At 35.4% G+C, this 24,202-nt stretch overlaps 1 protein-coding gene across 3 annotated transcripts in view; it reads right to left on the bottom strand.

Annotated features, from left to right (window-relative positions):
* Positions 1–24,202, bottom strand: part of NUP153 (nucleoporin 153) — a 74,304-nt gene that overhangs the window by 26,849 nt on the left and 23,253 nt on the right. For 2 of the 3 annotated variants that reach the window (XM_054591857.1, XM_054591854.1), the window contains exons 3-11: positions 19,364–19,612; positions 19,071–19,210; positions 18,861–18,989; positions 13,796–13,912; positions 13,662–13,703; positions 13,498–13,554; positions 11,115–11,261; positions 5,154–5,203; positions 4,774–4,900 (exon numbers count right to left, since the gene is read on the bottom strand). In XM_054591857.1, coding sequence (XP_054447832.1) covers positions 4,774–4,900; positions 5,154–5,203; positions 11,115–11,261; positions 13,498–13,554; positions 13,662–13,703; positions 13,796–13,912; positions 18,861–18,989; positions 19,071–19,210; positions 19,364–19,612 — 1,058 coding nt within the window. Of the gene's footprint in view, positions 1–4,773; positions 4,901–5,153; positions 5,204–9,037; positions 9,074–11,114; positions 11,262–13,497; positions 13,555–13,661; positions 13,704–13,795; positions 13,913–18,860; positions 18,990–19,070; positions 19,211–19,354; positions 19,613–24,202 lie in introns of all 3 variants that reach the window. The other variant, XM_054591855.1, reaches the window with a different exon arrangement.

Here is a 24,202-nt window from a genome sequence, read left to right as displayed (position 1 = left end):
TTGTTGTACCATAATATGTTCAAAAATAAATGCTAAAATTCCTTTGTAATACAAAAAAAGCAAGTATCCAAGTATAAATGAATAAAAAATTGAATTAAAATGAAAGGTTTTTTTCCCTGAAAGTTGGGGACAAAAACATGGGTGCACATTATACACAGGAGTGCAGTATACATGGCAAAATACAGTATCTGGGTCCAGAATTCATAGAGTTCTTACAACTCAATATGACGATCCAATCTTAAAAGGACAAAAGATCTGGACAGAGATCTCACAAAGAAAGATAATACTAACAGTCAATAAGGACATAAACAAGAATACAGCATTACTAGTCATTAAGGAAATACAAATTAATATTACAATGATATACCACCATACACAGAGCAGAATGGCTACAATTTAAAAAATGACAATCAGCTACTGGTAAGAATGCAGAGTAACAGAAATGCCCAAATACTGCTAGTGGAAGTATAAAATGTTACTCCTGCCTCCACTACTTGGTACTATATTTACCCTAAGAGAAATAAACATGTCTACAATTAAGGTACAAGAATGTTCACAGCAGCTTTATTCATAACAGCCAGATCCTCCAAAACAAAATACACAGTGAACTGTATTGATATTAAGTTTTAGAACAAGCAAAACCCAATACACAGTGGGGAAAAATGAGAATAGTGAATACTCCAGGGGTAAGAGGCAATGAGAATTAACTGGGAAGGTGCATATGTGAAAGGAATGGAAATGTTCAACACCTGGGACAGGAGTTTGGGCTACAGAGATGTAAGCATTTGTCAAATTCATTAAGTGATATGCCTAGAATTTTACATTTCATTTCCTGTAAATTCTTGGTAAATTAAAAAACAACAGATATTTAACTCTAGTTCATTCAATGCATGCTGAAGTATCTGGGGGTGAAGTACACTGAGTTAAGTCTTAAATTTACTTTGAAATGCACCCCAAAAATAAGGTATTTATTTGCTAAAGCAAATATGACAAAATATTAGAATCTAGGTGTCAGTATTATGTATGTTTACTGCCCAGTGTTTCAAAATTTCTTTTTGAAAAGTATAATCAAATGTGGGGGAGGAGGAAGGAAGGACACAAAAGACACATTTGGGTATGTCTGCAGGGATGGTTCTTTCCACCCCCAACCTTAGCCTCATTTTCTTCCCTTTAGACCCTTTACGACACCTGGACACATCAACTAAATAACCTGTATCTCATGCCAATTCATTAAGCCACATGCTTACCCTTACTGGTTCTTTTTATCACTGACCTTAAACCAATAATAATAAATTTTAAATCTGATGCTTAGTCACCAAAATTTTGACTTGATCAGAAGTGGGCCCCACAAATCTGGGTGAAACTAAGTCAAGAACTGTAACTGGATGCTTCCAGATGCCTCAAGTGGAACACAGCCACTGTCAAATTTGTGGCTTACTATATTACCTTTGTAATACCTTTACATGGGTTATCTCACATGATATAGACACTTAATAGTATAGATGATGAAACTGAGGCAGAGAGATATATTGCCTAATATCATACAGGTATTAAATGACAGACATCCTATAGACTTAAGCTAAATATATTTTTCTTAACCCCATTTTCAAAAAAAAAATTATTTATTTTTAGAGAGAGCGGGAGGGAGGGAGAAAGACAGGGAGAGATACATTGATGTGTGAGAGAAACATGAACTGGCTGCCTCTCACATGCCCCCAACCAGGGACCTGGCCTGGAGTCAGGCATGTGCCCTGACCCGGGAACCAAACTGGTGACATTTAGCTTTGCAAGACGACACCAAACCCACTGCACCACACCAGTCAGGGCATATTCCCATTTTAAAGAGAAGGAAACTGATGTACAAGGAGGTTAAGTTAATCAAAGTCATACACACCACTGAGTGGCAGAACTGTACCTGATATGACAATATCAAGCAATTATATCTCCCCCCAAACTCAATCTTACTATAAACTATTCTGTATCAATGAACTTTTTTACATTATAAAAAATGGAGTATCATAATAAAGGCACAACGCCACCGGTTAGGGGCTAACACACAATCTTCACAAATTTTGGAATGTAAAATAAAGTAAAAGCTAAAACACACTTTACTACCTCATACTGCAAATTGAGTTATTCTAATATAAAATTCTATTAAAGTGAATGTTTAGTAAATTAAATACATCAGTCCCTATTAAGTGGAAACATATCTGAAATTAGTATAATGTTTTTACATTCCATTAAAAATAAAATTTCTTCCATTTGACCTTTCCTGAAAAGCCCATTAAAAAAAAAACCCCACAAAAATCAACCCTTGATCTTTTACCAAAAATTCCCACTAAGTATAACTAATTTAAGAAACAACATAGTGTAAACATATTTGCCATCTGAAACAAACAAAAAAACAGCACTGGGCACATTAAGTAAATAATCATCTACCGAAAACTACTATATATAAATTTAAGGAAAAAACACAGGGTAGGCAGAAAATCTGGGGCAGCCACCCATTAGTACCTCTTTTCTCAGAAATGTAGAGACTGTAACTCCAATGTGGAACAGAGTGAGAGGTAAAAGGAGTCGGGTGAAGCATCCTGGGATGTGAAATTGGCAGTTGGCAGTTGACCGGAATGGAGAAAGGAGGCCCACACAAGGGAGGAGGTAATCAAGAGGTCTGGGGAGTTAGGGTTTCATAAAGCTCTAAATAGTTAATATAGAAGTAGTAGGAGCCAAAGCAGTAAGTTAACTCTAACCCCAGCAAAATATCTCAATATGGAGAGGCCAAACTAGAACACAAATCTATAGGATGGCTAAAATTAAGCTACAAGTATTAACCTGAGATTGAAACTGTAAGGAAATAAGCAAAATTCACAAATCTGTCATTTGGCAAACAACAAACCAAGCTAATAATTGTTCTCATACACAGATAAACTTCAAAAAGCTAGGGCCACACATTTTACTGAGAAATATAAAAACCTATCTAAAGAACAAGTTCATGCTCTATCAATCAGGTATTAATTTCCTTACTTATATAAGGCAATACAACCCATTTCATAACTGTAATTAAATCTACATAAAGGGTTTTAATCACAAAAGAAAACTGGTTTGCTAAGAAAACTACAAAATTTTATACACTAAATTAATGACATTCGAGACTTTTTCTTTCAATACGCTAGAATATATTAATACATTCCCTCCCTCCACAACACTCTAGCATAGCAACGAGTAGAATCTACGGGAACAAATACAGCCTCAAGACCAGTAACTGAGTCAAGGCTCCTAGCATAACTATCACAAGACAGGATATATGGCAAAAAGTCCCAACTGCCAAAGAGGTAACGATTCTGGTGAGCTGTGACTCTGGAGACAAGCACATCTAAACTGTTAAGTAAGAAAAGGGGAGAGAGATAAGGAAAAAAAGAAGAAGATTTCCCATTCTAAATAAGCCTGCAAAGCAGGTTTTGCAACAGACATGAAAAAGAAAGACTCATACATACAATTTCAGTCAAAACATAATTTCACAGTCAACAAAAACTGTTAGGAAAAAAGGATCTCCTGTTTAAAACCTACATAAATACTCCTGAAAAATACCATGAGTCAATGAGAAAGTCATAAATAAAATTTTAATTATAAACAAACGACAAATGAAAATTTAAATAATCCATCTAGGCTGAAACTCTCTTATTAAAAAAGCATGAAAATAAAGCCTGCCTTCAACTCAAAAGAGGCAGAAAACAAATAGAGCAACATAGAGGGGGGGAAAAAGTAAATTTAACCAATCTTCAATTAGGCCCTATCTATTTCGAACTTTTATACACAGAATATATAAAGAATTCTTCCTAATAAAAGAAATAACCCAACCAACCAACGAAACACACAAACAAAAAAAAAAACCCTAATAAAGAGAAATCCCAAATCGCCAAGAAACTCACAAAAAGATGTCTCCCGTCCATAGTAAACAACAAAATGCAAAATAAAGCTACTATGACATGCCATTTCACAGCCATCACATTGGTAAAAACTTCTTAAACAATAATCAGGTACTGATGAGAATAAAGGAAAAGCATATCTACCTACTTGTCATGTGGAAGTGTTAAATGGTAAAACTATGTTGAAGCATAATGAGGCAATATCTAATACATCTGAATTTGTGTATCATCCCTATAATCCAATAATTCCATTCCGATATAAATAGCCTAGAGCAAATACTGCATATGTGCTGAGGGAGAAGTGCATAAATATCCACCTTAGCATATATTAGTTATCAACCCAAATATACCCTGCAGAATGGATTGTGGTAAATCTCCATACTGAAATTAACCTAGAGTTACCTTTCACAACACTTGAAAAGTTTGCAAATAATATGAAGAAAAGGGCACGTGAGATGAATACAAACGACACCCATCCATTTATGTAAGTTTCAGAAATTACAAAACCTAATTATCTAATAATATTCTAAGGGTCAAACAATTTCAATTGCAATTCTTTTATTAAAACAATTATGGCTTTTTAATAATACCCATGAAATTTTTCAGTACTAAGTTAGGTTTTCTCAGTTGTCACAGTGACGGTGATTTAAAAAGCCTGGTAGTTTAAAACACACACACACCCCCCCACTCACTCACTCACTCACTCACTCTCTGAAGGAACCATTTCCATAGCAGATTATTCTTGCATTGGGTCTCCCTAAACCCCACCCCTCCAAGAGCTCCCCTCACAACCACAACACACCAAAGCTTCTAATAAACATCAAGAGAATTAAGTATGTAACCCTACCTCCTCCTCTGGAGGTTTAGTGGCCACAAAGCGTGTTCTCTCTCGTCTCATCTTGCCTCCACCATTACCTACTCCAGAAGATACGCCATTGGCTGCAGACAGACTGAAATTTGGGTAAGAAAAACCACTAAGAAAAAAAAAAAAAATGATATATTACTCTACTCTGGTTCATAACTTGTTAACTAACTGAATATCTAAAAATCACAACTGTTACATAAGAAAATAAATGTACAGCTGAATATGATTTTCAAAGCTGACAGGTTATTTTTGTGCATAAAGTTTCTATTCTTTAAGATTCTTAATCTTCAAAGATAGAAGTAAATTACATACAGAACTTGAAATTTACATATAAAGAAGTTTAGTTATAAAGATGGCATTACCTTTCTCGTTCTCTATTTTGTCCTGGTGTCATATTTTTTTCATATCCAGTCTAGAAAAAAATGAAACCATATTTAAATGCTTGCTATTGAAATTTCTTAATACCACCCTTCTATCTGTGGATTTTAATATTTGGAATCATGAATTTAATGGTTTTTAGTTAATGAATCCTAAAATTTGCAACTTAGAACCTACCTTCTGAATGGTAACCAAGCATTAATGTGATTTTACACACACACACACACACACACACACACACAAAATGTCACTGGGCACAATTGTGCTTTAAACAAAATGGTACTATTCAAAGTTAAAATACTTATCCCTTTTACTTATGTCTTGTTCTGACACATTAAATATGTAAGCAAATTTACAAGGATATTCCTTTTGAGATGATTTTCTTAAATTTACCTCTTCCCAGGACTACATCAAATTAAAAGTAAATTATAGATCAACCTAGATAACCATCTGAAGACTGGAATAAGATAGCTATGTCCATTTCACCATTCTTAATTCAAAATTGTGCTGTCCTAGCCACAGCAATCAAATAAAAAAAATAAAAGGCATCTAAGTTGTAAAGTAAGAAGTAAAACTGTCATCTGCAGATAACATCAAACGTATACAGAGAACCCGAAAGAGTCCACCAAAAAACCACTAGAACTGGAGGACTTCAGGTCATGATGGCAGTATAGGTAAACATGGCTCACCTCTTCACACTACATCAAAATTACAACTAAAATATAGAACCATCACTCAGAAACATCAGAAATCAAGTTGAAGAGAAGTCTGGTGACTACAAAATTAAAGGAACCACATCCATCCAGACTGATGGAGGGGCAGAGAGGTGGAACGGGCTGGTCCCTCACCTGTGTGAAGTGGATAAAAATTCAAAAGGGATTATCTCAGGGGTGAGGAGTCCCACCCCGATAACAGGTGGCCCAGCCCAGGGTTTCAGTGCAAGGAAGGTAAGTCACCACAACTTCTGGCTCCAAAAACCAGCGGGGATTGAGTCAGTGGAAGAAACTGCCAGAAGTCCCAAGCGGTTCCTCTTAAAGAACCCACACACGGACTTATTCAGACTCACTCCCTCTGAGCTCCTGCACTGAGGTAGCAGCTTGAAAAGGCACCACTGGCATACAGAAAGGAACTGAAGTGTCTGACATCAAGGGAAGAGCTGGGGGACAGCTTTCTCTCAGACAAAAGGCAGGCAGATGTCATTGTCCCTTTTGTGAACCCTCCCCCAACAGAGCCACAGAGCCAGCAGGCCATATCTGAGGCTCCATCAACCTTTGTCAACACTGTTTGCCCTGCCCTGGAAATCCCCTGCACCACCATTCCATTCAACTTACAAACCCACCCAAGTTGTTAACAGAGGCTTTTCCACATGAATGGCTGGTCTTGGCTCATGCATGACAACTTCCTAAATCCTCTCAAACAATAAACAACGGGTATAGTGACCCCCGGCACTCATACCTCTTGCTAAGTGGCCTCAGGCCCAGGACTAGCAGCAGCCAGCCAAGATTCACAGCTTAGCTTTGTCCAGAAGTCTCCAAACTCAGTAAAAGTAGCAACCATCTCAGATTGGTTTATAGCTCAGGAAAGGTGAAAGGGGAAAACACAGGTGGGAGTTAATCTTGGTCTGCACCACTCAGAAAACCCCAGGGCCAGTGAATCCAGTGGACAGCTACAGAACATGTCAGAGCACCACCACCCTGCCCTTGAACAGCTGATCCTCCATGGAGGACAGAGGTTGGTGGTCAGTGGTCACAGCCAGTCCTTGCAGCTGACTGGCCTGGGTAAATCCCTGCCATTGATCTGTCAACACCAATCAAGGCTCAAATAGAAGAGCAGGGTGTACTCAGCATACATGAAGGGCACACCTCAAGTACCCAGTTTGGGTGATGGGGGAAGATGTATCATTGAACCTATAGGACAACCATTACATTAGACCATGCTACCAAGGCAGGGAGTCATAGCAGCTCTACCTAATACATAGAAACAAACAGGGAGACTGCCAAAATGGAGAGACAAAGAAACAGCCCAAATGAAAGAAAAGATCAAAACTCCAGAAAAAGAGCTAAACAAAATGGAGATAAGCAATCTATCAGATGCAGAGTTCAAAACACTGTTTATAAGGATTCTCAAGGAACTTAGTGAGGACCTCAGCAACATAAAAAAGACTCAGTCAGAAACTAAGGATACACTAATTGAAATAAAGAACATTTTACAGGGAATCAACAGTAGAGTGGATGAAGCCAAGAATCAAATCAATGATTTGGAATATAAGGGGAAAAAAACCACGAATTAGAACAAAAAGAAAAAAGAAACAAACAAACAAACAAACAAAAACAAGGATAGTGTAAGCAACCTCTGGGGCAACTTCAAGCATTCCAATATTTGCATCACAGTGGTGCCAGGAGAAAAGAGCGGGCAAGAAATGGGAAATCGATTTGAAAGAATAATGAAAGAAAACTTTCTTAATTTGGTGAAGGAAGCAAGATATAGCAAGTCCAGGAAGCACAGAGAGTTCCAAACAAGACGGATGCAGAGAGGCCCATGCCAAGACACATCATCTTTAAAATGCCAAAAGTTAAAGATAAAGAGAGGATCTTAAAAGTAGCAAGAAAAAAGAAGTTAGTTACCTACAGGGGAGTTCCCATAAGACTGTCAGCTGATTTCTCAAAAGAAACGTTGTGGGCTAGAAAGGATTGGTAAGAAATGTTCAGTCATGAAAAGCAGGGACCTACAGCCAAGATTGCTCTACCCAGCAAAGGTAGCATTTAGATTGAAGGGCAAATAAAGAGCTTCCCAGAAAAGAAAAAACTAATGGTGTTGATCATCACCAAATGATTACTGTATGAAATGTTAAAGGGACTTATTTAAGAAAAAGATGATCAAAACTATGAACAATAAAATGGCAATAAATACATATCTGTTAACGACTGAATCTAAAAAACTCCGCAAATAAGAACAGAGACAAAATCACGTATATGGAGAGGGTTTTCATGGTTGCCACATGGGAGCGGGTTGTGGGGAAATGGGTGAAGAGACAGGTGATTAAGAAGTACAAACTGGTAGTCACAGAACAGTCATGGGGATGAAAAGTACAGTCGAGGAAATGGAGTAGTCAAAGAACTTATACACATGAGCCAGGTACATGAAGATGGTGTGGGGACTGCCTGAGGGAGTGGGGAGTGCTGTGTTGAGGGAGGTCCAAGGGAGAAAAATGGGTACAACTGTAAATAGCATAATCAATAAAATATAATTTTTTAAAAAACTGTTAGCCCTAGCTGGTGTGGCTCAGTGGATTGAGCGCCACCCTGCAAACAAAAGGGCCGCCGGTTTGATTCCCAGTGTAAGGCACATGCCTGGTTTTCAGGCCAGGTCACCAGCATAGGGGCATGAGATGCAACCACACATTGATGTTTCTCTCCCTCTTTTCTCCCTCCCTTACCTTCTCTAAAAGTAAATAAATAAAATCTTAACAAAGAAATAAAAGGTTTTTAAAAAAAGAAAAACTATTAGAGCTAATAAATGAATTCAGTTAAGTAGCAGAATACAAGATAAATATTCAGAAATAGGTTGCATTTTTATACAATAATGATCTATCAGAAAAAGAAACTAAGTAAACAATGCCATTTGTAATTGCATCAAAAACAACAGTTATGAATAAATTTAACCATGGAGGTAAAAGATGTACACTAGAAAACTTACGACACTGAAGAAGATACAAATAAATAGATGCATATTCCTGTGCTCATGGATAGGAATTTAACATTGCTAAAATGTCCATACTATCCAAAGCAATCTATAGATTCAATGAAATAGCTACCAAAATACCAATGGTGTTTTTCACAGAACTAGAACAAATAATCAAAAAACTTACATGGAACCACCAAAGACCCCGAGTAGACACAGCAATCTTAAGGAAAAAAGGACAAAGTTGAAGGTATATCACGCTACCTGATATCAAATTATATTACAAGACTACTGTAATCAAAACATTATATTGACATTAGAAGACACACAGATCAATGGAACAGAATACAGAGCCCAGAAATAAACCCACACCTATATGGTCAACTAATATATGACAAAAAGGCAAGAACCTACAGTGGGGTAAAGACAGTCTATATTCATGTGTGGTGACTGCAGGGGGAGGGGTGTAGGTGGAGGTAGAAGAGGGGCTGGGGAGATAAACAGTAATAGGAAAAAAATAATAAAAATGTGGGGGGAAATAAACCCAGTCTATTCATTAAATGCTGTTGGGAAAACTGAAATGATACATGCAAAGAAAGAAAAACTAGACCACCTTCTTACATTGTATACAAGAATAAAATCAAAATGAACTGAAACTTAAATGTAAGACTCAAGACAATATAAATCCTAGAAGAAAACATACGAAGTAATATCTGACATTTCTCTTGGAAATATTTTTTTCTGATACATCTCCACATCTCCTCAGGCATAGGAAATGAAAAAATAAAATAAAATAAACAAATGGGACTACATCAAACTTAAAAAGTTTTTGCACAGAAGAGGAAACCATCAACAAAATGAAAAGACAACCAACTGAATGGAAGGAGATATTCGCCAACATTACATCCCACTGGGGTTAATAACCAAAATTAATAAAGATATCATACAACTCAACATCAAAATAACAAATAATCCAGTTAAAAATGGGCAGAGGACCTGAATAGACACTTCTCCAACGAAGACATATAGACACCCAATAAACATATCAGAAGACGCTCAAGGTCACTAATCATCAAAGAAATGCAAATTAAAACCTCAATGAGATAACACCTCATTCCTGTCAGAATGGCCATCATTAATAACTCAACAAACAAGTGTTAGCAACGATGTGAAGAAAAGGGAATCCTCGTGCCCTGTTGGTGCAAAGGCAGACTGGTGCAGCCACTGTAGAAAGCAGTACAGATACCTCAAAAAATTTTAATTGGAACTGCCTTATGACCCAGTGATTCCACTTCTTTATATATCTGAAGAAATCCAAAACACTAACTTGAAAAGATACATGCACCCCTTGGCTATTGTAACATTATTTACAATAGCCAAGATAGGGAAGCAATTCAAGTGCCCATCCAAAGATGAGTTTAGTTGTAATACATATATACAGTGGAATATTAATCAGCCATAAAAAAAAGAAGGTACTCTTAGCATTTGCAACAGCATGGATGAACTTAGAGGGTATTATGCTAAGTGAAATAAGTCAGACAAAGATAAATACCCTATAATTTCACTTCTATGTGGAATCTAAAGAACAGAATAAACAAACATAACAGAAACAGAATCATAAATACAGAGAACAGAGAGATGGGTTGCCAGAGAGGAAGGTGGTTGGGGAGCTGGAGGAAAAAGGTGAAAGGATTAAGTACAAATTGGTAGTTACAAAATAGCCATGGGGGAGTAAAGTACAGCATAGGGAACATAGTCAATAATCCTGAGGTAAATATGTATGGTGCCAGAGGGGTACTTGAAATAGCAAAAGGGTCATTTTGTAAAGTATTTGATTGTCTAACATCTACACTGGACACCTAAAACTAAAAATAATACTGAGTATAAACTGTAATTGTAAAATAAAACAAAAAGTACTTAGAAAATGCATGCCAAAGTACTTAGAGATGAACAGATATGATGTCTGAAATTTATTTTTAGATACTTCAACAACACAAACAAAACACACAGATAAAGCAAATCTGGCAAAATTATTTAATCTAAAATCACTAGTACATGCTAGTATTTACTAGTAAACATGAATTTCGGATTTAATTAAGGTTCCTTGCCATTTTAAAGCATTCTATTTCATAATCATCACTAATTCATAATCTGTAAGCATTATCTTAGTAGACTGCAATAGTAAAGTACTTCTATATTATATTATATATTCTTATTCATTTTAATCAATATTCAAAGACTTGTGAAAATAAACACATACTCACACTGTGTTTTTTATCTATTCTTTGATTAGTCTTCCTTAATTCACCAGATGGAGTCAGAGATGGTTTAAAGTAAGCAGTTCGATTTGTTGCTATGGATACTGGCTTTGGGGTCATGAGTCTCTGAACAGGGGGATACTGACAGATCACCTTATAGTTAAAAAAAAAAAAATTAAGGACAAACTTTCATTTTCATATATTATCAGTGATGCATAGCTAAAAATTATTTGGCAAAGCTAGTATGACCTAGAGACTGAGTACTTCCCAGAGAAATACCCAGTAAATGTAAATAATTACTAAAAGAAAACTAATAGTAACATAACCAAGTGTGTGTGTGTGTGTGTGTATGTGTGTGTGTGTGTTTATTTACACACACACACAAAATTCCCAGATGGTTTTGTAGACTATTTTATTCCAGACTTACTGTCTTTTCACACATATGTGTACACATCCAAAATCGGAACTATATTTAAAACTGTTCCACATGCCCTGGTCAGGTAGCTCAGCTGGTTAGAGCCTCATCCCAAACACACAAAGGTTGCACGTTAGATCTCTGGTCAGGTCACATACACCAAGCAACCAATGAATACATAAATAAGTGGAACAACAACAAAAAAAATCAGTATTTTTTTCCTCTCTCTGTCTGTCTAGAACCAATTGGGGGGGGGAAAAAAAACTTTCACAAACCTAAGCTTTTACCAGATGAATTTCAAGTATATAAACTAAAAGTGATTTTGCCACATTTCCCCCCAATTACTATCTAAATTTTCTTCAGCTACAGATATTTTTAAACTAGCAATGAAAACATTTTAATTGCTAAAAATGTGAGCAAATTTCTCTCCAAGTTAATTTTTCTCTATTGTTATTTAAAAACCAAACCAAAATTCTTACAACTTAAGTCTAATTAGTAAAGCTCTGTTAAGAATTCCAAATCTTAAAATGAACTGGCTTTATTATCTAAGTACAACAAGTGTTTTTTCAACAATCTTTTGCTACACTGAAACACAGTGAAAATCCTGCTGATTTAAACTTATACTCTGTCCAAAGATTGTAATACTATGAATGCAATCCATTCACTCAACAGCAGCTGCGAACAGCACTGATTTTCTAGGCAAAGCCTCAGTATGGTTATTAGCCCTTCCCTAAATCCTCATCACAAGTGTGATCTTACAACTCAATGAAACAGTCTATTTTATACACTGTTCTGATTACATGCATGAAACATGAACTACAATATTGTTACCTGGCCTTTACAATTCTTAACAGTCACTTACTGGTATTATATGCAACCATTAATAAAAACTTTTATTGATGAGAACTTCTATTATGGCATAGTTTTTAAAACTTACTTCTTTTTATGCAATCTAATATAAAATGGGAATCTGAGAAAAGCAGCTAATGGATTAATCCCATCGCAGCAGCTAATAATGGAGTCTCTCTTGCCTGATTAAAAATGTCTAGATAATTCTAAAAATTGAGGAACAACACTATCCCAAGGAAAAAACTCAATTTCAACTTTCTTCTCTACATTAGAATTTCAGGCTGAGTGGAGAGGTAGGGGCAAACAGGGAGAGGAGGGACAACTGTAATAGAATAAACAATAAAAAAAGAATTTCAATATAAATATTTTATCAATATCTCAAATACAGTCCCCAAATTAATTCAGAGAATTATGGTAATTTTAATCAATTACTTCTGAGGGAACTTGGTGTCATAATAAATACTTCCACAAGTAAGGATCTGGGAACCTGCTTCCCCTGAAGGACACTTAACTAGCCACAAAAGAAACTAACAAAAAGTATCTTTTTAACCTTATCAAGCCATTCTATTTTTTTTCCACAGTAATCTCCAAAGCTAATTTTTAACGAAATAGAATACACTAAAAAAGTCTATCAACATATAACCTATATTATATTGTTTTAATAGCTCTGGTATCTTGGAAGAGCACTTTTGGCTAACTAATGGAAGATATGCCAACTTGAAATTCTATTACGCACTATAAATTTGACCTAATGTTTATTAATGAGGAAAGTTTTCAAAAATCACTATGTTCAGTGAGCGCTTCAGTTCACTGAATTTACAAGTGCTGTTCACTCCTTATTTTATTTATCAACAGGTAAGAGTTACTCATAAATGACTGTCAGGTGCTGAAGCTGAAAATGCCAAATAACCAAAACATAATGACCGAGCTCTTACTACATATATAGGACATTATGCTAACGCCCTCCCTCACAAGAGGCAACAACATGCAATTTAAAAAAATCTTATTTTTCAAGCATGTTCCCTATGACTATCAACTAAATTCAATTTGTGTATTTGCCAATTTAAAAATAAATAAAACGAAATTGCTCACATTTTACAAAAATGAGTCCTAAAAAAGTTTTACCTTTTCCCTTTTAGGCCGAAAATCTGTGGTGGAATCTATCCCACTCCTATCAAGAGGCTGAAAAAATAAAATACTATTAGAACTGATGGCAAACTAAAAAATAAGACTTTTATTACCAATATATAAAAATATATCTCTTTTAAAAGGTTAAAAAGTCAACTTACAGAATTCAGTGGAGAAGAAACAGATGGAATTCTTTTTGCATCCTGTTAATGTTGAAATAATAACAAAATTAAGATTTTTACCAAACTCAAATTTTGTCACACTTCTGCTTTGAATTGTGATTTTAAAAATTTACCGCTAGAGGGCTTGACATCTTCTCTAAAGACTGCAATATTCGCCGAGCTGTTGAACTAGTCACACCATAGCATTCTGCATTGAGTTGCTTAGCTTTCATCTGTCTTCTGAATGGTGCCTACAAAGTAAAATTTGTATTATTTGTTGGAATGGTAAGTGTTTAAAGCACATATTTCAAAAAGTAAAAATATTTACACAATAGAATGGCTAGCCAAAGCACAACAGTGTTAATTTATCTCTAGGTAGTGTCATTAGCTGTATATTTAACTTTTTTCTTTATGCCTTTATTGAAAATCCAATTCTCTGCCAATAAACCACTTTTACAATGGGAAAAAAAAAATGGTACAATATAGCATGCACTACTCTAAAGCTCTCCCAGCTATGTTAAATAGAAAAAATTATGATATGGTAAAACATTCCAGCATTAGCTTAATCTATCCCTAATATTTAAATCAAAGAACACTAAATTAATGACAATTTAATTAGCTCTGGCTGGGTAGCTCAGCTGGCTAGAGCATCATCCCAATACACCAAGGTTGCAGGTTAGAGCTCTAGTCAAGGCACACATATTAGAAGCAACCAATAAATGCATCAAATCAATGTTTCTCGCTCTACCAATTTTTTTAATTATAGTAAATTCCAAGATAAGTGAAAACAGACTCTAGATTCTACAGTGATGAAAATTTAAGGTTTTAAACAAACTTGTTTCTCAAATATAAGAAAAAAATTTAAATACACAGGCTATTTCCTAATAAATGACTTTTAACTTTCTTAAAACTGGAGTTAAGGAAATCAGCTGATAGGTAGTCAAGTATCCTTTAATACAAAAACAATGTTTACAAATTCCGATAAAATTACTTCCTTTTCTCATTAATGCATTACACCACATTCCAATAACCAAGTGACTATCACAAATTGAAGTAGTCTGGCAACGTTTAATTTTAAAAAAGATCTACTATAATCAAATTATAACCCAGTTTATAGAAAGAGCTCATAATAACTGAAAAACTGAATCAAAGAACTTTAACATTTCTCTATCTAATACCATTCATTGTATTTTCAGAATAGCTAAATATCCTACAATAGTTTTATTAATCACTTGGTGCCCATTAAGACTGCTGTTCAGGCCAGAGGCTTTGGCAGACGTGAGGCAACATTAAAATCCCATAGGAAATTATGGTTTTCTGTCCTGTCACTGGATTCTACTGGCCACTGGTCTCTTGGGGCCTTAGTTCACTAATCAATAAAATGGAAATCAGAGAATCTTTATTATACCTTAAAACTCTTAACGTTTTTAGAAAGAAAAAGCAAAGAGATTCATACCAAATGTCAATGATAAATATTTAGAAGCCTGTGTTGAGAAGGATTCAAATTATGTCAGGATTCAGCATTAAAAAGTATAGGATTCATCATAAGAAAGAGAAGAGGAACTAACAGAAATATACTCTGCCTTGAACTATTCTACAAATGGGTTTGCATCATCTGTCTTCTACTAATGTGCTAAACTATTTTAACTGTAAAATACGGTTTTTTAAAAAAAATAATACAATCCAGTTTAAGCTTTCAAGTAAAATCCCTGTGCTTGACTTGGGGCAGTAAACACACAAAACAGTGTACAGATGATGTGTTATAGGACTATGCATCTGAAACCTGTGTGACTTTGTTAACCAGTGTCAGTCCAATAAATTTCATAAAAAGGAAAAAAAAGAAAAGGAAATGAAATACTCCCTGTGTAACTCCAAAATCAAGTTTGCACTTCCTTAAATAACAAAATACTGCCCTTCACAAACACATTCAGAAATTAGACTCAAAATGACTGCTATTTATGAAAATATCCTCTAATTAGGAAAACAAGAAACTAAAGACAAGACAGTACCTTTGTGTGGCTCAGCAGATTGAGTGCTGGCCTGTGAAACAAAGGGTCACACTGGTTCGATTCCCAGGCACAGCACATGATTGTGGGCCAGGCCCCCCCAGTAGTGGGCACCCAAGAGATAACCATACATTGATATTTCTCTCCCTCTCTTTCTCCTTCCCTTACTCTCTCTAAAAATAAATAGTCTTCAAAAAAAAAAAAAAAGGACAAGACAATATCTTCAAATATACTTGTTTCTGTGTAACTTCTATCTATGTCTGTCATAGATTGTCTACATACTTAAAAGTATCATTCCATTTTTAAAATGTCCAAATCTGTAATCTAAGTACCGTAACAACATATATATGAAAAAGAATTTTTAAGAGCCTAGAGACACTCCTAGGACAAAACACAGGGTAGTGCAATTTGCCTTACACTGACATATTTGAATATGTTATAAACCTCCCACTGCTTTCTGCTAATGTATATTATATAATCTCTGATTCTGCTAAATTCATTTAAAAGTTCTGACATGTCTGGGATTTTCTATGTATATAAGCATACTGTCTATGAATAAAAATAATTTTATTTCTTCCTTTTCAATATGTATCTTATATTTCCTTTTTCTGGTGTTGGATAGGACCTGTGGTACATTTAACAGTACCAGTGATAGCAGACATCCTTGTTCTCTTTATAGTCTTAGAAGGAAAATACTGTCTTCCACCATTAGTATGATGTTAGCTGAAGATCTGTTGTAAGCATGACTTATGAGACTAAGAAGAGTCCCATTTATTCCTAGGTCTGCTGAAAATTTTTGTCATCAATTGATGTTGAATTTTGCCAAATGTGCTTTATGCACCTGTGGAGATGTTCATACAATTTTTATTCTTTATTTACACAGTAAATAACACCAACTTTCAAATGTTGAACCAATCCTGCATTTCCAGGATATACCCCACTTCATCATGATTTCATAGTGTTTTTTATATATGCTGGATTCAATTTGCAAATATTTGTTGAGATGGTTTGTATCTGTAATTCATGAGAAATACTGGACTGTAGCTTTCTTATGTCTTCAGTATGTTTTATCAGGGTATTGTTGGCTTCATAAATGTGGTGGGAAGTGTCTGAAAAGGTTTGCAGAAAACTGGTATAATTTCTTTCCCAAATGTTTGATAGAATTCACCAGGGAATTTATCTGGGCCTGAAGTTTTCTTTGCTGGCAGGTATTTTAACTATGAATTCAACTTATTGAATATACTATTTGGGCAATTTATTCTTGACTAATACCAAACAACATGAAATATTTAGATGTAAATCTAACAAAGTATGTGCAAGGTCTGTGTGATGAATACTATAAAACACTGATGAAAGAAAATTTAAAAGACCTAAATAAATGGTGAGACAGTGTTCATGAATATGAAGACTCAGTTTTGTTCAGATGCATATTGTCCCCAAGTTGATCTTTAGACTCAATATAATCCCCAACAAAATCGCTGTAGACTTTGTAGAAACTGATAGGGTGATTCTAAAATTATGAAAGAGCAAAGGAACTAGGAAAGCCAAAACAAACATGAAAGAGAAGTAAGCTGGAGGATTCATTATTACCTGATTTCAAGACTTGCTGTAAAACTATACTAATCAAAACAGTTTAGTGTGGCAAAAGGATCAATACACAGATCAATGGAAAATATAAAGTCCAGAAATAGAGCTGCAATATTGTCAAGAGATTTTGACAAAGGTGCAAAAGCAATTCAATGGAGAAAGTATAGTCTTCTCAACAAAAGGTACGTACTAAAGAAATCAGATATTCATATGTTAAAAAAAATGAATCTTGATCCATACCTCATGTCACATACAAAAATTCACTCAAATGATTCACAGGCCTAAACTGAAAGCTAAAACTATAGAGCTTCTACAAGTAAACATAAGAGAAAAATCTCCATGACTTTGGGTCAGGCAAGAATATCTTCAATACTACTCCAAAAGCATGAGCCATAAAACCAAAAAAACAACAACAACAACAACAACAAAAAATCCAATATATCAAATACCATCAAAAGAAAAATCCTCTTTAAAAGACACTGTTAAAACAGGCCAGAGAAAAGGATAAAAAATATTAGTAAAACACATATTTAATAAAGGACTTATACCCTGAATAATGAACTCTTAAAACTGATTAATAAGAAAATAACCATATTTTTAAAGACAAAAGATCTGAGCAGATATTTTACCAAAGATATATTGATGGCAAATAAGCACATGAAAAGATTCTCAATGTCAAAAACCACAGCAAGTTGGAGTTGTCACCACTGCTTATTAGAACGGCTAAAATACAAAACAGAAAACAAAAAACGGATGACCAACAAGTGCTGACCAGAATGCTCTTACATTATTGGGGAAAATGCTAAGTGGTACCAGCCACTTTGGAAAACAGTTTGGCAGCTTATTATAAAGTTTAATGTTTACTTCTTGTAAGAGCCAGCAGTCAAACCTCTAGGTATTTACCCAAGAGAAATGATAATTAATGTTCACACAAAATGTTCACAGCAGCTTTATTCACAATGCCAAAAATTAGAAATAACCCAAGTATCCTTTCACTGGTGAATGGATAAACAGACTATTATAATTCAGGGGGGGAAAAAAGTAACTATTGATATATACAAAAATATAGGTCAATTTCATGCATCATGCTAAACAAGTAATCAGATTCAAAAGACTATACACTACATAATTAAATTTATATGACATTCTGAAAAAAACCAAAACTACAGGGAAATAAAACAGATCAGTGGCTGTCAGAGGGTGGAAGTAGAAAGAGTGGATGACTATTGCGATGCACAAGGCAAAAATTTTGGGGTGATGAAAATGTATGCTCAATATTTTGATTACAGAAGGTTATATATCTGCATATACTTTGCTAAAATTCAAATACTCTAATGAAGGTGAATTTTACTATGTGTAATTTGTACCTCAATAGTTTAAAAAAGGAATTAATAATCACACTTCCTACACACACACAAATCTAACATAAAATGTTTGCTTAGGTCTAAAATAATAGTCATGTAGTCCCTAAATGAAAATATTATGATATACACATCTACCACTTTATCAAAGAATAAATGAACCAAAATCCTGTTTGAATGCCAAGTTATTTAACAAAAAAAAAAAAAAAATTAAGGTTAAAAAACCTTCTCTTATTCAAACCAACCTGATATGGTGTGTTTTGGAGTCTCAGCTGTCTCACAGCACCTGCTGCCCCACCATACGTTGTTTTTCCAGGATAAAAAGGAGAATCTCCAAGCTGACTTGTTTTAAGGACTGAAGAACTCCCAAGTGACTGCACAGAAATACAATGATAAATTGTAAGCAATAAACATTCAAATCTAATGTGATTAAATCAACTCCAATTAGTACTCACAGGGGAAAGTGTCCCAAAGGCAGACAAGTTGAATGCTGGTTTCTTTGAGCTGGTGGCAGTGTGCTGTGAGAGTGAATGAGAACGTTCAGCCTCTGGGGACCACAGAGGGGGCACCGAAGTATTTTTTGAAACAGTTATATCTGAAACAAAAATACATAATGGATAATAATGGCATTAATTATAAGACCCTAGATTTTTATAGATAGTAAATAAAAATTAAAACTAAGAAAAAAATTATCCCATGAAATTTAATTTTTCTACCAAAATTATTTACTACCAAATACCAAGAACACCTTTATCAGAAGCTCTTGAAGAAAATCCACTGGTGGTTGAGATGTTATCATCATCATGTTGAGAGGTAGAATCTTTAATTTCCTTTACAAGGGAAAATCCAGAACTGCTAATTGGGAATGCCGAAGATGTGGAGGGCTGACAGTGTAAAGCAGGAGATTCCAATGTGGAGAAATTCAGATGGCTCCGGTGAAGAGAAGGCCTTGTTAATACATCTGGATAATTTGAAGCAGTACTAGTTGTTGAGGGTTCTTAAAAGAAAAGTATTGATATTATGAATACATAACTTAGAAAAAGCAAAATATCCTAACAAAATGCTGTTTTTACATTGAGAACACATACTACATAATAAATATGGTTTAATTCAAATCACTTAGGCCTCCCAAGATAAGCCCTATTAAAATATTCTTTAACCAAACGTTTCAATTAACTTAATTTACCTAAGTGTCAAAATGTATTTCACTGTCCACATACCAATTTCAAAAATGCATGGTTCTTGATTTTCCTTGAAGTGATACCAGTATAAAAACACTCATAAAATAAAATCAAAGCTGTATCAGAAAATCTCAAACAAGAAGAACAAAAAGGGTAAGTCTGTCCCTCTCGATACAACCACTATTAAATTTGTATATCCTCCCATTTAATTTACAGTACTCCTTTATCCAAGACCCACTGTGGATACCTAAAACAGCAAATGGCACTGAGCCCTATATATACTATATATATTTTTACCTTTATATATACCTTTAATAAAGTTTATTTCATAAATTAGGCACATATCAGTAAAAGATTAGCAACAATAATAGAACAATTAAAACAACATATTGTAATAAAAGTTATGTGAATGAGGTCATTCATTTCAGGGAACCCTTTGCTGAAGTCTTCATATAGGCTCAGTGCTTTCTGGCACAACACGTTGTCATTACTCAGAACATGTATTCTGTTCATGTCCTCCATCCACAGCTTCCATCTTAACTAAGCACTGTGGCTGACTTTTGAAGCCACAAGAGTTACACTAAAGATGTGACAAAAAAAAAAAAGCACAAAATTTTTTTTTCCTTCTTCACAATTTCATAAAGATTCGTTCTTACCATAACCTTAGCAACCTCAGCATGATATTTTTCTTTCTCTATTAAGTCAAGATCTTTCTCTTTTTCACTTAAAGGAAGCACTTTCTGACTTATCTCTGGCATTATAAATACTGCTACGGTTTGGGGCCATTTATTCAGTAAAATAAGGGTTACTTGAACACAAGCACTGTTATACTGTCAATCTGATAACCAGTGACTAACTGGCTGGGAGTGGGTAGCCAGTGGACAAAAGGATGATTCACATCCCAGGGAGGACAAAGCAGGACAGCATGAAATTTCACCACGGTATGCAGAATGGCGCACAATTTAAAACTTAGGAATTGCTTATGTCTGGAATTTTCCAATTAATAGTTTCGGACTGCACATGAGTACAGGTAACTGAAACCATGGAAAGCAAACACCAGATAGGGAAAAGCAGGACCGCTCTATGTGAATACATAAATAAGTTTTACCTAAACACATGACCATGCTTATGCATCCGCTTCCATGACTTATTTCATTTACCAGTATAATTCTGTCTCTATGGAGCATTCCCTTTATAGACCACACTTTATTGTACCATACTGTTGTAATTATTTGTAATTATTTTCCCAATACTCCATCAAACATGTATGCACTTTTATCTGCACACTTTTAAGAGTATTCTTTTGGATAAATCTACGATTCTTTAAGTATGTGAGAGAGAGATGAGGAGAAATTAAGCAAACATTCCTAAGCGATCCATAAAAAGTCTGCTTCTGTAAGTCTAAAGTTAGGCTCATAAAACACCCCAAGTAGTTGGACAGGATACATAATTACTTGTGAAACTGCCCTGTCATACTGGATCAGAATGCATACTCATTTTTGCTTATGATACTGTGATCCACAGATCTCCTGTCAAGTTCTTCTCTCACAAAAAGCAAGTAACAATGTACATTTCCCCCATAATGTCATTGGATATTAACCATTTCTGATTTCTGTCAACTTAATATGTCAAATGACATTATTATTTGATTTGCATTTAAGTGAGATATTGAGCATCCTCCCCGATATTCACTGGTAATTTATATTTCTTCTTCTATTAACTGCTTATTGATACAAGCAATTACTAATCACTAATTGCTTATATCAATATCAATAATTTATCTTATTAGTAAGAGATTAGTAATTGATATTTATAATTAGTAATTAGTTTATATCAATTACTAATCTCTTATTAATAAGATTAATTTCTTTTTGATCCATAATATCAGTGTAATATGACCTGAAATATTATAAATAATTTTCACTGTTGGTGGAACACATTAACATTTTTTATTTTTTAAATCTTATTTTTCAATTACAACTGACATACAATGTATTAGTTTCAGGTGTACACACCAGTGACTGTACACTGTATGATGTATCAAGTGATCATCCTGATAAATCTCATACCTATCTGACACTGTATAGTTCTTAGAATATTATTGACTATATTCCCCATAATGTACTTTACATGTCTATGACTATTCTGAAACCACCAATTTGTCCCTTAATCCCTTCATCTTTTTCACCTGACCCCCCTCACATCTGGCAACTCTCAAAATGTTGAGTATATATGAGCCTGTTTCTGTTCTGCTTGTCTGTTTATGTTGTTTTTAAGATTCAATTGTTTATAGGTACATATTTACTGCCATTTTAGTGTTCATATTTTTTATCTTTTTTTTTATTCTTCTTAAAAAGGACCCCTTAACATTTCATGTAATACCAATTCGGTGGTTATAACTCCCTTAGCTTTTTCTTCTCCGGGGAGCCCTTTTATCTGCCCTTTGATTCTAAATGATAGCTTTGCAGGATAGAGTAATCTTAGTCGTAGGTCCTTGCTTTGCATCACTTTGAGTATTTGTTGCCAATCCCTTTGGGTCTACAAAGTTTCTGCTGAGAAATCAGCTGACAGTCTTATTTATGGGAGCTCCCTTGTATGTGATAGAAATGTCATCAATTCACTGGGGAGGAGAGGGGAAGGGCCGTACAAGCAGGGTGCCTGAGACAGTGGTAAACAGTCTAGGGCCATACAAGGAGGATGCCTGAGACAGTGGTAAACAGTCTAGAATGGGATTGGCTAAGAAGCTAAACACCTCTAGTGGGCATGAAATTATGGGCCCGAAGTAGGGCAGAGACTGGAGCCCTCTCTTCCTCAAGGATGCCTGGATGGTCATGCTGAAGCCGCCTCCTTTTCCCAAATGACGGTATTTTAAATGGGAGAAGGAAGTCAAGCAAATCCTAGGACTGTACTGACCTGGCAGAGGGTGTCAGGGTTACTTTTCTTTGGGTGCTCTGGAGGGGATGGGCTGAGGCAGAAGCCTGCCATTCTTCCAAAATTGTGTAGCTTTTTTATCTTATATTGTTTTAGTTTGTAAACTAATCTTATAGAAACAAGGTTATTAAAAACTTACAAAGAGAATGATAATGGAACTCATGAGTTATAGGTTTCATCCTTAATTGATAGCCTTAACTCATTAAAGCTAGAATTCAAGAGTTCGAGAGTTTAGCCTTAGCTGATAGGTTCAAATGACTATTGCATGTAGAACGCTGTTATTCCAAAATTGTGTAGCTGTTGAATAAAGACTCCTTCCCTTTATCACCAAACCACTACCTCCAAAATTTTGCCTAGAAGATAGCAGCAGGTAGCATGACTCCACCTGCTCATAGGTAGCAAACTGCTTTCTTCTGCTTTTAAGATTCTTTGTCTTTAATCATATGCATTTTAATTATGATGTGTCCTGGTGCAGGCCTCTTTGGGTTCATCTTGTTTGGGACTCTCTGTGCCTCTGGACTTCTATGTCTATTTCCTTCACCAAGGTAGGGAAGTTTTCGGTCATTATTTTTTCAACTCAGTTTTCAACTGCTTGCTCTCTTCTTCTTCTGGCTGAGTGAGATAAAGGGCTTCTGGAGTCCCAGAGAATTCATCTTAAAGGACCTGTACACAGACGCTTTACCCTTGAAGTTGTCCTAGGGGTTCCTTATGCTAACTTCATTGGTTTTGGGGTTATTTTTTTCTTTTTTTGCAGTTCTGATTGGGTGTTTTTTCTTGCTTCCTTATATTCCAGATTGCCGATCTGATTTTCAACTTCATCTACTCTAATATTGATTCCCTGTGATTTACTCTTCATTTCAACTAGAGGATCCCTCATTTCTGACTAGTTCTTCTTTTATTTTTATATGGTTTCCGTATTCTTTTTTATGTTCTTGAAATTCTAAGTTCCTTGAGCATCCTTATAACCAGTGTTTTGAACTCGGCATCTACTAGATTGCTTGTCTCTATTTTGTTTAGTTCTTTTTCTGGAGTATTGTTTTTCACTTGGTACATGTTTCTTTGCCTCATTTTGGCAGCCTTCTTGTTTGTTTCTATGTATTAGGTTGAGCTGCCACATCTCCCTGGCTTGGTAAAGTGGCCTAACATAGGAGGTGTCCTGTAGAGTCCAGTGGCACAGGCTCCCTGATCACCCAAGCTTGGACACCACAGGTCCCGCCCCACCTCCATACATGGGGTGTGTACACCTTTCTGTTGTTGAGCCTTGATTGATGTTAGCACGTGATGTGAGGTTTACCCCTAAGTCTACTGGCTGTAAGGACTGACTGCAACCATCAACCACCGTGGAGGATCAGCTGTATAGGGGCCCATCCCACAGAGCAAGGACTTACTTCAGTGGGGCTCTGGTGCTCGCTGAGTCCACCCCTTGAATGTGTCACTTGTGGAGGTGGTCAGGTGGTGCTTCCAGGTGGTCTGAA

This window comes from Pteronotus mesoamericanus, unplaced genomic scaffold (genome assembly GCF_021234165.1).
Source record: "Pteronotus mesoamericanus isolate MK-2021 breed Mesoamerican mustached bat unplaced genomic scaffold, CSHL_Meso_final scaffold_31, whole genome shotgun sequence".
In the NCBI taxonomy this organism is placed as follows: Eukaryota; Metazoa; Chordata; class Mammalia; order Chiroptera; family Mormoopidae; genus Pteronotus; species Pteronotus mesoamericanus.
This window is presented reverse-complemented; position numbering and strand designations above follow the sequence as displayed.